This window comes from Pseudomassariella vexata (genome assembly GCF_002105095.1).
Source record: "Pseudomassariella vexata strain CBS 129021 chromosome Unknown BCR38scaffold_10, whole genome shotgun sequence".
Taxonomy (NCBI): Eukaryota; Fungi; Ascomycota; class Sordariomycetes; order Amphisphaeriales; family Pseudomassariaceae; genus Pseudomassariella; species Pseudomassariella vexata.
Genome location: NW_024467965.1, coordinates 946,526 through 959,764, shown reverse-complemented (window position 1 = coordinate 959,764; position 13,239 = coordinate 946,526). Strand labels below are relative to the sequence as shown.

The 13,239-nt window shown below is 48.1% G+C and overlaps 4 protein-coding genes across 4 annotated transcripts; 2 read left to right on the top strand and 2 right to left on the bottom strand.

Annotated features, from left to right (window-relative positions):
* Positions 1-3,664: 3,664 nt before the first annotated feature.
* Positions 3,665-5,225, top strand: BCR38DRAFT_411338 (uncharacterized protein; the record flags this gene model as incomplete). Its single annotated transcript, XM_040858567.1, has 4 exons — positions 3,665-4,168; positions 4,227-4,506; positions 4,555-4,602; positions 4,657-5,225. 4 exons carry the CDS (start codon positions 3,665-3,667, stop codon positions 5,223-5,225), a joined length of 1,401 nt encoding a protein of 466 aa, XP_040713542.1.
* Positions 5,226-6,808: 1,583 nt separating this feature from the next.
* Positions 6,809-8,588, bottom strand: BCR38DRAFT_396379 (putative cytochrome P450; the record flags this gene model as incomplete). Its single annotated transcript, XM_040857646.1, has 3 exons — positions 6,809-7,546; positions 7,599-7,953; positions 8,008-8,588. The coding sequence occupies 3 exons, from the start codon at positions 8,586-8,588 to the stop codon at positions 6,950-6,952; spliced, it is 1,533 nt and encodes a 510-aa protein (XP_040713541.1). The 3' UTR covers positions 6,809-6,949.
* A 1,204-nt stretch (positions 8,589-9,792) lies between these two features.
* Positions 9,793-10,646, top strand: BCR38DRAFT_487220 (uncharacterized protein; the record flags this gene model as incomplete). The annotated part of the gene is made up of 2 exons (XM_040864127.1): positions 9,793-10,079; positions 10,142-10,646. 2 exons carry the CDS (start codon positions 9,793-9,795, stop codon positions 10,644-10,646), a joined length of 792 nt encoding a protein of 263 aa, XP_040713540.1.
* Positions 10,647-11,509: 863 nt separating this feature from the next.
* On the bottom strand, positions 11,510-12,561 carry BCR38DRAFT_35003 (uncharacterized protein). The gene is made up of 2 exons (XM_040856534.1): positions 12,299-12,561; positions 11,510-12,245 (listed from the first exon to the last, which is right to left on the bottom strand). Exons 1-2 carry the CDS (start codon positions 12,488-12,490, stop codon positions 11,544-11,546), a joined length of 894 nt encoding a protein of 297 aa, XP_040713539.1. The 5' UTR covers positions 12,491-12,561; the 3' UTR covers positions 11,510-11,543.
* Between the last annotated feature and the right edge of the window lie 678 nt (positions 12,562-13,239).

The window sequence follows — 13,239 nt, the reverse complement described above, 5'->3', positions numbered from 1 at the left end:
GCGAGTGTATCAAGGGTCTACAGACAGTGAATTGTTCAAAGACTTCGTTACGCAGCTACTTCATCACAGCTGCAGATACCCAGAGCCTACATCTGTGATGGTTATGGACAATGCTTCCTGGCATCATTCGGCGAAGATTCAAGAGATGTGCAAAGAGGCTAGTGTAGTAGTCCTATTTATTTCACTCTACTCGTCAGAATTCAACTCTATAGAGGTGAATTTTAGAGAGCTTAAGAATTTTATTAAGAAAAACTGGTTCGAGAATGAATATTTCATCAAAAGAGAGTTCAAAATGTACTTGGAGTGGTGCGTCGACGTGGTCGGTAACGATGCAAGCATTGCAGAGAATCATTTCCATTATATAGAAATATTAACCACGCAGGCCCCCCAGCTAGAAGCAAAGACCCTAAATCTAGAGTTTTGAATATTACAGTAAAGCAGAATGCCACAGTACAGCAGATAGCACCAGTCAAACATCTCCACTTTCTCTGTTCTGTGACTCTTTCTACTACTTCTCTATGTTAGTCTTGCTCACAAATTGCAACGCAACTCCAGATTTCACTTCGCTTTTATCAATAAGTCAGTAGCGGCCTTTGGGTACTGTAGAATAGAGTTCGGCTTTAGGAAGTCATCCATTACACACTGATTCCCTACTTCCAGCTCCGCGCCCCATCTCATATCCTTTGTTTGCGCCAGTGTCCAATTACAATACTCCCTAAAGCTTCTATGCTCTATCCCATCTAATACTTATAGAAGTATCGGCAGTATAGGCAGGTCCGCAGTGATTAGATACATGGCTCTTAAAAGAGCGGCAACTACTGGGGTCGCTGTTCCCCTTCCGCTTCCGGCTCTTAGCTAAGACATATTTGAGTATCTTGGAAGGGATCTCGATACCGGCATTGAAGTTATATTATTTTTCTTCTTCTTTCGTCTTGTTATTAATATCGTTGAAAATATCTTCTAAATGTGTTGCCTCGAGCTTATGGTGGTTCCCTTGTTTATCAGGTTAGCAGTGGGGTTCTTGTTTGCAATACTTTGCCCTACAACCATGATGTCTATTAACACGGATCCAAAGGACAGCTTCGGCTGCCCTCTGAGATTGTTTAGCATCTCTCGCGCTCCTCTTCTTCATCGATCCATTGGATGTCGGGGAGCTATCGGTTTTTCCTTGTAAAGAAACTCAACCGGACTATCTGCTTGCCTAGACCAACTAGACCACCAAGTCCTTCGATATGGTTATCTACCATGTTCTAATATATGTTCTAATCGATGTCTAATTTATCAAGTCGTTGTGCTAGGCCGTGCAAACGGGTTCGCTTCACGGAAATAGCGAGGTTCGTCACTTGGCAAATATAGCTACATCCCGGAAACTTTTCCTCATCTATAAGATATGTAGGTTGCGTTTAGCATTCCATCTAGTATTCGCTAGTTACCAATCCTATATCAAGCTGCGAGCGTGAATACACTTGCCGGGCCCTAATTACCTCGTGCTAGGGGACTTTCTAACGGAAGTTCAAATAGATTTGTTTGGGGGCGTCGCCACTTAGCGCCTCGTCTGGTTCTATGATCGGACTAACGTACCCCACAAGCAAGTTGGCCACACAAGCAAGTTGGCCACTTTTTCTTGCCACCGTACGAACAACCTTTTAATTAACATCTTTACACATACCAAGATGGGATCGAATTGGAAAGAAAGCGACATGATTCTAGCGTGTCAGGCGCTTCAATCGAAACCCGAATTAAGCATCCGACGCGCTGCCCAACTCTACAATGTCCCTCGTACAACTCTAGCTAACCGAAAACGCGGACTACTATCTCGACGCGATACTCGACAATCTAGTCAAGAAATTGAAGACCTAATACGGGCGCATATAACCCATATCTCGAAGGAGGAGTTCTTTTCGGCATTCTATAGGGCGTATCGTACGACTATAACTAAGTCGAATATCCAGGCAGGTTTCAGGGGGACAGGACTTATTCCGTACGACCCGGAATATGTGATTTCACAGCTGGATATTAAGCTACATACGCCTACACCTCCTGGGAGCTCGTTGTAACGAAACCTATAATAGTCTAGCTGCGTAAACCACTAAAGAGTCTGTAAGGGTTTGTGCTAGTAAGTAAGTCCTGCTGCGGAGTCCTTAGCAATAATATCGGGGTCTGACGTATGGAGTATAGAGCTCTGGGTAACTGAAGTATTCAAGTAGGGTAACTGGGAATAGAGTCGTTAAGGCAGTTTGCCTCACCAATGGGTTAGATTGATGCTTAGATTGATCACTGAAGTAGAGACTATCTATCTATGAAATGCCTGGGAGTCCTGTCCCTTATATATCCATATCTCCTTCACTGATCCTGTTGGATCATTTGGATCGATCCATGATCCTCTCGAGCCTGGCTCGAACTGGATCTATCTCGATCCAATATATCCAGGTACCGAGGTACTTAGTCACGTGACCGTTGGTTCCGTCGTTCTTCCGATGCGGGGTCCCGTGATCCTAGCGAGCGTGTCCACTCTGGCCTGCCAACAGGCCTTCTTTGTTGGTCCAGGTTTAATGGTTCGTAACAGCAACATGAACTTCCACAGTGCACGTACCCTCACTATAGATATTTACACACATTAACTAACTGCTGCCGCGCATGTTGACTATTGATGTACAATGGCATTTGGACGACATAATAAAGGGCTTAGTCAAGTAGGGCCATCAAGTTATGGCGGGTCTGCCATGGAATATTGAACTATCCATATTATCCAAGCCTTAGTGCGCTGTTCGCCGCTTTGGATGGTCTACGTTCCGATTTGTCGGCATGCAGCATAAAAAGTGGCGCAAACGACAGGATGAGATTACCCATGTGCCAGACTCCAGGCTTTGTGACAAGGAAGCAGATGTGATCTGCTAGGATGTTATTGAAGCTAGACTGATCGGTAAATTCAGTAAATGAACTCAAGTGTGACTCATCAGCTGAAGCTGGCATTTGTGGAGTGATTTTCTTTGACGCAGACTCGGTGAATCGTTTCAATGCACATTCGGTATGGATATTGGGTACGGTCGAAGTTCCCCGCGGTCGCTTTTTCTGTTTATCTCAGGTTCATCACGTTGACGTTATTCTTCTGGTTAGGAAGCCAGATGCGCGCTACTGCAATTCTCTACTGTATCAACGCCCCTTCCGTCCAAAGACTACATCTAAAGTAATTTGAAGAGATATTTTGTACGTTTAAAAGCTTACCTTAGGTGCTTAGCTTCTAGCGCGATATACCCAGGTCGACAGGTACGGTAGACTGCATCTGCACCTGTTAACAGTTCCCCTTAACAATTCCCCTTAACAATTCCCCTTAACAATTCCCCTTGGCGGTTCCCCTGGACGGTTCCCCTTAACGTGTGAAGCATTAGGGACCCATGCGCCCCCTTCATTCCTTTCCTTCCACATATAAAAGACCGCAGATATTTTCTTCACTTGGACATTTTCTCGAGCATTCACTCACTTCGAAGGACATTTCCATCTTGAAGAACGCATGTTCCATTAAGAAACACAGCTCATATCCTATTGCTCGCTAGGTCGGCCTTTGAAATTTGACTGCAAGGCTGAAGGCTGTTTTTCACCCTCTCTCCCCACCTATCGGCCTGGCCATACCAAACCTTTCCCTCCTGATTCCAACACCAGAACCATGTCAGAGTTCCATCAGGAGCTGGATGCGGAGTTTGCGGCGATAATGTTGGACAAAGTCCAACGCAAACTGCGGGACCGCATTACGAGAAGTAGCAACAGTATTCGCGGATGGTTGCAGCTCATTGGAGAGGAAGTCAAGATCATGAAGCAAGATGAGGCCGAGATTATCGACTGGTACGTTCGAAAGCCAAATACCACTGCCCTCAGTGCGATAGAACTGCCTGGGCTGCTGGAATGTCTATATGGTTCTCAAGAATACCATGCCGAGGAATTCGGCTTCACTGTCGCGCTGGCCGTCAATGCTCCTGGCTTCACTATCCCCATTCAGCCTCAGTCCGTTGCGGCCGCGCCTACCCCAGTGTCTCTTCGATCGCAGGACCCCAATGACAGACCGGACATACCAGGTGATACCTCTTCCAACAATACGCAGAAGAGACCTCATAGTCCTGATGGCAACAACGAGTCATGTAGCAAGCGGCACCAACATTTGTCCGAGGCTGAGGTACGTCGATTGTGACATCTCCTTTACTGTATCCACCCAAGTTATTGAGACTTCATAGCGACGTCAATGCCTCGTCGATGCTATCCACGATCGTCTCTCCGTCAAAATGCAAGATATCTACGGAATCGCTTTGGCCTACGAATACCCGCCTGGCACCGGCCTAATCTGTGTGACTAAATGCGATGACTGCAACGCATACTTTAGAATCAACCCCGTGAATCAGGCCAGGGCGCTCGAGAACCACTGGTTGATTAGAAATATACATCGCGACATCAACTATCGAGACCGCCTGCCTCCTCTCCGCAACACTGATATAATGGAGAAGTATTCTCGGAGAGGTATGCATGTGTATGCCTTCCACAGGATCTTGAGCTGACAAAATGTAGTTGAGGGTGCCACGCTAGAATGGATGGAGGAAAGCAATGTCCGCTTAAGTAAGTGCAAGCATTACCCCTTGTTCATTTTCAACTAACATAGGCGCTCCTAAGTCCAAAGCGTGCGATCACAGCAAGTCCAGATGGCGAAGGATAAACAGGCCGCAGCGCTGTCAAAGTCTGGAGTGCCATCATCCAAATCAAAGTCCAATAACAGGAGAAAAGCGACCTCGAAGAAGGGTAAGGAGGTCGACCGACCTCCGTCCCACAAGCCTGTCCGTTCATCAGTTAGACAGCGACATATTGCCGCAAACCATGCTGATCTGGACGATGGCATTGCTTTCCCCGTAGATCAAAACGACATTGAGTCGAGTATCCTTCCTCTTCGCCGACGAGCTTGTTCATTTGGAACCGCTTCAGGTACTCCATCTGTCGATATACGTCCTGGCGAAGCCTCTGTGTCCCCGATTTCGAGATCTACCACCGCGAAGCCTCCTACCGACCCGAATAACTTACTGGATGTGGGTTTAAGTTATGACTTCGAAATTGACAATATGGAAGATGACCTTGTCTTCATATCGGAGCGGCAGAACCCATTGGCACAAAACAACCCTTTCGAAGACGGATTTGATGATCCTCAAAACCACATCAAGGCCGAGCCTGAAGTGGATGAGGATATGTGAGTTGGAGATAGAAGAGTGAAGTGGCGGAAAAACGAGCGTCGCCATTGAGTTCCCTGGAAGTGTTGCTGCAAGGAACCGCTGGGTTAAAGGCACTCCCCTGTGCTACTTAATATCCTACGAGCTTGGGGAGGTAGGGGGAGATGGGGGAAAGGGGGACGCTACGGACTTGACTGGGGAAAGTTAGCGGTGATTCTATCATCAGGAGATCATACTTAATGGATCTTCATGTTCACTGGACATGTGTGTTAATTTGAAGGAAGGGAAATTTGGCGAGATTTCTCAGGTTTAATTTCTGGGCTTGTAAGCTTGCTCAATTGTGGTTGTACATGTACAGATGGGGAGACATAAACGTAATTGCCACTGAGTTTTATACAGATTGGAAATTCCAAGTCACAAACTTACAATGTGATTGTTCATCGTCACCTGTAAAGTATTGTTTTGGTTGTTGAACTTGTAAAATTGTACATCGAAAATGGAGTGGCGAGCGGCCGAGAATTGTGTCGGACCGTGTCAGAGAACAGAATGCCATAGGCACCGGTGGGACACCGGTGGGGGCTCTGGTGTAGGAATGTGCGAGTCATGACACGATATGGAAGTCTTGGTTTGCGGAACAATCGGGGAAACTAGTGCTCCGCGGCTCCGACGTCGGGTTCTAGCTATCTATGTAAGGGGCGGAGGCCCGGGAAGAAGATAGAGGGAGAGTAGAGATCAATGCATCACCGTGGGCACCCCTACCTGAGACCGCCAGTGACCACCCGGTATTACGTAGGAGGGACGCCCGTTACTCCCCATCACTCTGTACTATTGCCTTCGGCCTAGCCGTACCCTGACAGACCGTACCAGCCTTTGGTCCCCAACGGCTGACTTCCCGTTTCCGGCTACACCAGCCAATTCACAGGATTCTAAACATCGTGACATGAAATCCGCTGGTGTATCAGTCACCGTTAGATCTACAGGAACGAATCTTCTGATGATCAGCCACTGTTATGCTCAGACGTGATCAGCAGTCTGAAAATGTGCAGCCAAGAGGCGCACATCTCTGTACTTGAGATCCTTATCGCCACTTTTTCGACGAGAAGAGATAGCGGTACATTCAATATTATTCTTTATTATAGTTTGCAACAATTCCGATACGTTGCGACTAGCTACAAAACAACTCCGGTACATTTCGGTCAGCACAAAGCGCAAATATTTCTCCGTATAACTAACCAATTTCGATATCCTTCATTTCTGGCTCGAGTAGAGCACCTTTATAGTTAACAACGCCTCGGCCCTGCTCAATCACCTTGAAAAGTCTGCATACAAACTAAACTGCAGACCCTTACATTCCGTCATATATCATGATTGGGGCAAAAAAAGGGGGTCAACCGGCCCAATGGCTTGGAGAAGTTGGAGAAGAAGAAAACAACTATAAGTCGGCTGCCAAAGTTCGACGTGAGGGCCACCCTAGATATTCAAAATGTAGTCATTGATTTACCCATTAATAACTTCCTTCAGAATACAAGCTGACAAGAAATACGGTTTGAAATTAGACTTCAGAGAGTTCAGACTCAGCCCCTCTAAACAGTTATTTGCTGTGAAACCAGGTAACAAATTACGTATACATATACTATAAACCTCCAGTTTATCCACTACCCATTCCAAAGATACCCTTTGACTCGAATACAATCCATTCATAAATATAAACAAACCCAAAACGCCTTCCTACCCCAAGAATTGGTAACTTAGATACTATAAACCATCCTGACCCTAGTTGGCAACCCCTGAGACGGCTTGGCCGTGACATCCAAAGTCTGGTACATATAAGTTCCATTCTCATAAACAATAGCAAAATCAAAAGTGCGCAGCGTCATAACAAGCGCAATCTTGAGCTGCATCAAAGCCAACGTCTGGCCCAGGCAATTTCTGGGCCCCTTCTCAAACGGCCGCCACGCATCCTTGGGCACAAAGTACGGGTCAGCGGGGTCGGCAACGAGATGGCGCTCAGGAAAGAATCGTTCGGGGTCCTTAAAAAGGTCTTCGCGCCGCATGGTGGCGCAGTTGTTGACGAGCACGGCGAAGGGGTAGGTGGGCCATTCCGTGCCGTCAGCCTGTTTGAGGGTTTGGCCCGGCACGCCGTGGCGGAGGCTGACACCCGTGGGTGGCCACAGGCGCAGGGCTTCTTTGATCACAGCGAGGGTGTAGGGAAGGTTGTTGACGAGCTTCGGGTCGGCGCGGAGCATGGCGGGGGCACTTGAGGGATTAGGTCCGAAAACGTTCGTGTGCTCTTCTCGGACTCGGGAGAGGACCTCGGGGTGTTTGCTAAGCGCGGCATATATGTACTGACAACTATTAGCAGGTGTGCGGGTAGGGCTTTAAATGCACCAGACTTACGCAAATAGTACTGGCTGAGGTGTCATGGCCGGCAAAGATCAAAGTCTTGACGGATGCAATGAGCATGTCACGCGTCTCCTTGTCCGATAGACTATGGTAGTCTCGATTGGTGGCAATAGCCTCGTCGATAGCGTGATACTTGCTCTTCTCGTCCGGCACATGGACGATCCGCTCGTCCACAATGCGACCAACATAGCGGTCGAGAGCGCGGCCATGCTTCCATTTCTGGTAGTGCCGTTGGGGGCTGATGTCGTACAAATATCGCGACCAAAAGTCTTGAGGGGCTAGAGATGCCTGTTTGCGGAAGAGTTCAAGGAACTCGTCGTCATCTCGCTGCGCGTTGCACTTGAGGCCCCTGAATTATACTTAGTCCCGGCCCAAAAGTGAAAGTGAGACGGAGAGGACTTACAAAATGACCCTAGCCGAGATGTTAAAAATCATCCTCGCGCTCAAATCCTCCATCTTGAACACATCCTGTGTCCTTGCATGTACCTTTAACACCTCGCAAAAGCCGAGTGCATCGTCCACGATACTCGGCACATGCTGCAACAGCTTCTGAGGCTGGAAGCCCGATGTGAACGACTTTCTTGCAATCTTCCAATCATGACCGTTGGCAGTCACCATGGACTTCTTGCCCAGGATATGTCCAGTCCACTTCTGCATGATAGCCGACTCCTTAGGCAGGTTCATCTTTTGGGTGACTTGCGACGCCATCTCCGGGTGAGCGATGACGAGCTGTGGCGGTGCGAGTGGCCAGAGGTCGAGGTAGAAGAAATCGCCCAGGCCGTATCTCTTACGCATCAGGTGTGCAAACAGTTGGGGAGTGGCATCAGGAGGAAGACAGTCTGCAATTTCCCGCATGACCAAGAAGTGTCCCCAGATAGCGTGATGCGGCGGACCAGGCAGATCTTTGAACATGCTGCGCTGTTGATGGAGTCTCCAGACGAGATAGCTCATCAGAGCGGCGGCTGCGACGATTGGGACCAACATTTTCAGATGTGGGTGTCGAAGACCAGGAGTTGTCGAAGATGTCGAGTTGGATTGGGATAGAGAGTAGGATTAGTGGGTAGAATTCAGCTTCGAACATGGCAGGTGCACAGAATGAATGGTCGATGTGGTGGAATGGAATGGATCTGATGATGCTGTTCTGGATTTGGTTAAATTTCTGTGCGTCACTTCATGTCTTATAGATGTGTCTTTCCAGTCCCGGTTGCTGCTGGCTGCAATCATAACTGTATATCGTCAACCTCCAGCATTGGCACAGCCTATTCTATTATTGGTTGACCGGGTCGAAATCCTTATACCTGGACAGTGCGATTATACCATTGAATTCGTCCTGAAGCGTGCATCCATGGCTTCCACTACAACGACTGGAAGGTGTAGTGGAAAACTATGCCTGATAATTGGTTCACTACGTGGTTACATGCTTCAGCACAACCTACTCAGGTAACCAGGTAGTCAGACGGGTAAAACGTGGCTGTGGAGTTTGCCCCTGTCAGCATAACACAAGGGGGGGGGCGTGACATGGAGGTACATGACAATGGACTAGCGTGTGTATTTCATCAAGTAACCAGAAAACCAACCAGGTGGGTCGTGCCGCGAAATAAGCATGCGCCACCTCGACCCGTGAGCCATCGTCAAGCCGAGCCGGCCCCCGCCCCCCCCCCCCCACACCTTAGTCCATACTGTAACCCAGCCAAGCCACCAAATGATTTACATAAGCTTGTTTTCAGCCGCCAATAGTATTCTTAGTTATGAGGAGGATTTTCATGAGCTGCTGCCTTGTTGAAAATCGTAGATCATCTGAAAATCCATCAAGTTACTGTGGATTCAATTCTACTATAGCCTCACTTTATTATCTCTGTCATTGAACTGATGGATTATGGAAATGCGGCTTAGTGAAAGCTGGATGGCACACTTCGAATAGAGCTAGTGAGCGAGACCGAGATGGATGTTAATGTAAGCAATTGTCCTATTCCTGATTAACCTCGCCTTGATTGAGACAAGATATCGGGGTCTGGGGCGAAATTCCTTCGGTGGGCCGCCATTATGTCATCCCATGAGGCACCTTATAGCGGAAGCAAGGTGCCAGTTTAATTAACGAGTTTCTGAAGTATTCCCATATTCTTGCACGATTAAACTCCCACGACGTATCCTAACACCCATCTCTTCTCCATACCCAATTATTTGAGCCATGTTCGCTCTACGAGATGCGATCTTCCTCATTGAGCTGGCAATTTACTGCCCCATAATCCCTGCCATCATTTTTATCATCCTCATACATGGTGGCAGAAAGCCGTACACATGGCGCCCCATTATCATACCTCTCCTACTGCTCTCCGGCTTGAGAATTTCCGGTGCAGCATTGGGGCTCACAGCAATGAATCCGGACAAATCCACCCTGCTCACCACGGCAACATTGCTTGACACGATCGGGCTGGCGCCAGTTTTATGCCTGCTGATAGGACTTCTGATTAGAGCGTGAGTACATCTGAAAACGCACGACTTCATCATCTTTCTCGTGGAAGTACTGACAGTGCCAGCAACACGCCCGTGTTCAGGGGCCTTCCTCTCTGGGTCTTCATCCCGCTCCAGATGGTGGCCGTTGCCGCCACCGTTATGACGGCATACGGTGGACGCGATCTCTACTCGGCGGGGCAAAACCAAGCTCAAGACCTGCGGCTGATGCGAGCCGGTATCTTCCTCTTCATTGCTGCTTTCAGCGCCACCGTCATTCTCGCTGTCACCACCCTGCTCAAAGTGCGCGAAAAGTGCTACAGAACCGAGCGGGCGACCGCTGTCTGCGCGCTCTTGTCCGTCCCCTTCATGAGCGTCCGTCTGGCCTTCTCAGTCGGCTCACTCTTTTCGGGCCAGGATTCCGTCTTGAATCCTCTATCTGATGATGAGGCCGGAATATGGCTTCATTTCTTCATGGTTATTGTTATGGAGTATGTTGCGACGCTCTCCGCGACGGCCGTCGCCTTGACTGCAAGGAGAGTGGTGACGATGATTGCTGGGAAAGATGAGTTGTTGAGTGACGATGAGTAGCCTTGATTGAAGGTGCAAATCAGAGTGATTCAGATTGGTATGGCGAGATGATGGCTTGTATAGTAGTTACAGAAGAGGGTCTTTTAGTTAGATATTGTATTCGTTTGCTTGTTCGCATTGCCTAAAACACTTTACATACATCAAATGGCCCCTGCTTGAAAGACATGATTGGTAGCATCCGATTATAGTCAGCCCTTTTAAGCCCTCGCGTACCCAGTACCGCATTAAACCTGATATTCTCGGAAATGGTTTTACTTGCAAGTGTTTCCAGAATTAAGCTAGACTTGAATCAAATCATCAACGCATAACTTGTCCCCAATTTCATGGTTATGCAGTCATATTGTGGTTTTTAAAGAAGTAAGGAATAAGTAACAAACTGTAATTCATTCTCTATTTACACAAGCCTGAAACACCTAGAGTTGCTCAAAGAAGACTGTTCTCCTCGCAAGAACGTAATATTTGGTTTATCACTGCTATTAACGTTGCAGATCTAGCTTTTGTTGAGGCCAAGCTCTCACATGTCATAGTGCTCAATTATTTCTTAAAGTAGCAATTCTACTATACTGATATCTTGCAACCACACTAGCGAATTTGATTTATCTTTCTTGTCGGGTGCACCGACTGCTGGAATACATATTTATTATCTGTTGCTTATATGGCCTGTTTTTTTCCGGCTATACTAAGACTCACACACATCAGCAGCCCAGCCGCTAGTTCACAAATCGACCTTGTTTAAATACTAAAACACTCAAAGGAGTTTGCATAAAATATATTAATTGTAATACTAGTGCGATGTTATTAAATCAAAGAAAACACTGTACATGGTATCCATATGCCCTACCCACACCAAACTCCTATATAAGCCTAACAAACAGAAACGTTTTTATCAAAGTCAAATCAGTTGATCCTCAACACCAAGGAGGAAATAATTGCCACAGCCAAAACAAGTATCCACAAGAGAATTCCAAGCACCATAGCCACCCGCTTATAGTACTTCAGATGCCCTGCCTCGTTACCATGCGGGAAGGGGTTTGGCCTCTGCCTCCCCAAGAACTCGCACAGGGGCTTCCAGCCATCCTGACACTTGAACACCAGCAGGCGGTGCTTGGGAACAATGGATTTGACCCAGTCATTGTGCGCATGGTACAACTCTTCGGATGGCTCTGGGGCAAGGCCAAAGCGGTCGGACGCCAGCCGGATCCAACCACGGTACAGGTCATTCGCCGAAACAACGCCCGGCACCCAGTAACCGACCCAACGGAAGCAGTCAGAACGCAGATCAATGCCGAAGCCGTGCCATGACTTGAGCCAGAGCTTGGCCGAGGTGCGTTGTGTGAGGACGACTTTGGCGTTGGGGTACATCTCTAACAGATCGGGCAGGCATGCGCTGCCGGGTACCTCGAGGGTGGCTTCATGGCCCTCGAGCAGCTTGGCCAGCTTGCGTCGACGCAGTGTCGTGTCTTTGGTGTGGACAATCTCGGCGCTGAGCCTGAGGTTACCGAATTGGCAGAGTGGCTCGGCGAGGTGAAAACAGTTTTTATAGCCGAGCTCTTCTAGGGCTTTCTTCATGCTCATGGTGCCGGTTCGCGGAAGTCCCGCCTGAAGTTCCGTCAACTTATGCGTTTCGTGTTTATAAGCGAACATCCACTTACCACGATGACTTTGATCGTTCCCTCTTGGTGCACGCCTGAAGGCGATAGATGTAGCTTTGTGTCCGCTTTGGGATCGGGGCTGGTGACACTGATGCCATATCGAAGCACAAGTGCTAGCGTGTTCAGACTGAGTTCGGAGTACAGCCATGACTTGGGCTTGTGCAAGTCCATCTGTATTTTGGTGCTCTGCATTGCTGCGGTGGAATGACAAACAGAGGAGGGTTAATTTGCCCTGGTGGATGAATGACGATTCTCGTGGAAACAGAGAAGTTGGATCTGTGAGGGGATGGGTGGATATGCTGTGTCCGGACAAATCTCCAGACACTACCACCTGTCATTATATGTATTATAACTCATGTCTGGTCTCCCTGAAGCTGAGTACGCCTTGAACGCGATTGCCCACTGCCAAGGATATCATGCCGGAGAGGCACCGTTTCCCACTCGAGTAGTTTTAGAGCAGCCATGAGACAATGGGGCTTCGCGTAGCTATTTTTGCGTCCTGTCATCAGATTTCAGTGTGTAGATTCCCGCACAGCTATTGTTTTGAGGAAGGCGATGACCTGTGATAGGGCCGTTGATGTGGATGTTATAACGTCATATCTCTGCAAGGGCACCGATCCTCCACGTGGTAAATTAAGAATAAACCGACGATGGAGTCAGCCAATAATCCACCAGGGGGAACGAAGTTAGCCACGAGGAGTAGTATCTGACCTGGAGATTTGCCGGAGATAGTGAGCCTGATGTCGGAAGGATCAAAATGAATTTGATAAACCCGAGGCTTGTGGTGTGCTTGGCTCCCACGCTTACTTGAGGTTGCACCGTCATTGATCGGATCCTGATGGAGATCTCGCTGCGCTTATGTTAATAGGACTGGATGCGGAAGGGGCAAGACGTATTCGGAGTATATTTCCCCATAATCCTACAGCTTTCTCTCTATTGGG

Coding starts and splice junctions, on each gene's coding strand:
- BCR38DRAFT_35003 (XM_040856534.1), bottom strand. CDS start 12,490: ATGCAGAGCACCAAAATACAGATGGACTTGCACAAGCCCAAGTCATGG. Junction 12,246..12,298: donor GAACGATCAAAGTCATCGTG/GTAAGTGGATGT, acceptor ACGGAACTTCAG/GCGGGACTTCCGCGAACCGG.